This window comes from Emiliania huxleyi, assembly GCF_000372725.1.
Source record: "Emiliania huxleyi CCMP1516 chromosome Unknown EMIHUscaffold_197, whole genome shotgun sequence".
Lineage (NCBI taxonomy): Eukaryota > Haptophyta > Isochrysidales > Noelaerhabdaceae > Emiliania > Emiliania huxleyi.
The window spans coordinates 128,271-130,632 of NW_005200623.1; the positions used below are offsets into that span (position 1 = coordinate 128,271).

General features: G+C 60.6%; 1 protein-coding gene across 1 annotated transcript; it reads left to right on the top strand.

Moving 5' to 3' along the window:
- Positions 1-265: 265 nt before the first annotated feature.
- EMIHUDRAFT_113702 (hypothetical protein) lies at positions 266-1,390 on the top strand (the record flags this gene model as incomplete). The annotated part of the gene is made up of 3 exons (XM_005781949.1): positions 266-419; positions 487-567; positions 1,302-1,390. The coding sequence occupies 3 exons, from the start codon at positions 266-268 to the stop codon at positions 1,388-1,390; spliced, it is 324 nt and encodes a 107-aa protein (XP_005782006.1).
- Positions 1,391-2,362: the final 972 nt, after the last annotated feature.

Genomic DNA, 2,362 nt, shown 5'->3' on the forward strand with positions numbered 1-2,362 from the left:
GCGGCGAGCCCTGAAAGTGGAGCGTGTCAGGATCGATTGCTCGGCTGTGAACTGACCTCGCTGTGAATGTGACCGCCGTCACAGACACTATTGTCCATGAATGGTAGACTGAGAGTAGAGTAGAATCGGGTCGAGCGACCGGCCCAGTCGACCGTCCCCTCCCCTCAGCAGAGCGGGCGAGAATCCTAAAGGATTCACGCCTCAGAAGGGGGGTGTACCGACAGCATCGCGGCCGCATCCATTGCGGCGCCGAGTGAGGGTTGTGATGGTCGCCGCGCCCGCCTCGCTTTCACGGGCTCGCGAGCTGCTGAAGGAGGAGCATTGTGGCGCCGCCAGCGTCTCTCTCGCGCAGAAGGGCGACTGGGGCCGCTACCTCGCGCTGATCAAGCATTCCGGCAGCCGAGTGCACGACACCATCGGTGACGCTTGCCTCCTCACCTCCTCGAGCAGGCCCTCATCACACCGCATTTACGTCACCGGACGTAGGTGATGGCGGCTGGCGGACCATCCACTTTGCCGCGCAGCAGGGCCAGCTCGTCGCCGTCCGAGCGATCCTCGCGCAGTCGGGTGCATCTCCCGCTTTCAGCACAGCCATCAGCACAGCCGTGCCATCAGCATAAACAGACACTCATCAAACTCCGGCCAAGTGCGGTCGTGCAGCAGTATCGCCATCGCCGCCGCCGTGCCATCACCGCCGCCCAGCACTGATATCTCTCTCAAGCCTCTCAGCGGCCAGACCACACTGAATCCACGACTCCGCCTGAACTCCGCCTCAACTCTGATCACACTTTTTGCCGTGCTCACACATCTGCCCTGATCACACATCCCTCTCAGTCCAGTCGGCGCGGGTCCAGTCCCAGGTCCCAGTCTGATCACACATCTCTCCTGATGCAGTCGGGTGGATCTCCCGCCGTCAGCACAGCCACTCATCAAGCATCGTTGAGTCTAGTGCGGCCGTGCAGCATTGTCGCATCGCCGCTGCCTAGCACTGATCTCTCTCTCGCCTCCCTGGACCGCTGCGGGAGAGCGTGACTCCCGCCTCTCTGCCCTAGTCACACATCTCTCTCAGCCTCTTTCTGCTGCACTCTCCAGTCTCCTGATGCCGTCAGAGCAACCACCGTCACCGTCTCTCTCAGCCTCCCTCCGCCGCCGCTCTATGGTCTCCTAATGCCGTCCAGACCGCCCGCACCGCCCACGCCCCATCAAACATCATGACCAGACACTCCGGGAGTCACGCTCTCAGCCTCCGTCTGCAGCCGCTCTCCAGCCGCCTGATGCCGTGATACCATGACCTATCGCAGGTCCAGTCAACGCGACTGACGCCTTTGGCAACACGCCCCTCATCCTCGCCGCCCACGGGGCGCACTGGGAGACGGCGAGGCCCATATAGTGGTCCCGCCGCGATGCCGCCGACACATGTCCCAAGGCCTCTCGTGGCACACACTGGGAGACAGTGAGACTATCGCTAACACATGGTGCGACACACTCGTGGTATTGCCGAGCTGCTATCCGAGCTTATTCGAGCGCCAGTCAAGCCCTAGCCGTGGCAGCCATAGCCGCGATTAATGCTGCATTCCTGCCGCGATGCTACACGAGCGCCCATCAAGCCGAGCCAAGAGGCACCTGCAGCAGCGGTGGCTGCTCCTTCACGCCCTTCACGCCCTTCCCTCTCTTGGATCAGGTGCAGCCGATACATGTCCCATGGCTCTCGTACCTCACCTATACTACATGGTGCGACACACTCGTCGTGTCTCCAAGCCCTGCTATCCGAGCTTATCCGAGCTCATCCAAGCGCCAATCAAGGGCCGTGGTAGCCATAGCAACTTTTCATTTTGCTGTTCAGGTGCACTGCTTGCTCAGTGCGGGGGCACACGCAGGCGCCGCCAGCCGCTGGACCGGCCCCACTTCATTTTGAATGAATACCTATTAATCAATTGAGCAGGCGCCGCCAGCCACTGGACCGGCTACGGCGCGCTGCACTACGCCGCTCACCACGGCGCGCGAAGTCTCTGACTCCTCGCCTCTCCCTCTCCTCTCCCTCACCTCTACCTCTAGCTCTCGTCTATTCCTCTTCCTCCCCCATTTTATCCCTTCATCTCGTCCTCTATTCCGCGTTTCGTCTCCGGCAACCTCGACCTATCGTCATCCAGCCGTTTCGTCCTGCCACGGGAGCAGCGGTGGTGACACCCGGATGCCAGTATTAGTGCCGTCATCAACGGTACTTCACTCAACTCCTGTGATGCCACACCTGGTTGAAGCCCAACAACTTTTAACAGAACTAACTAATCTTGATGGCTTGGACCACTTGGAGCAAGCTGCTTCTCCTTTCCTCCTGATGGAAAGCTTTGTCTTACCCTCCGCA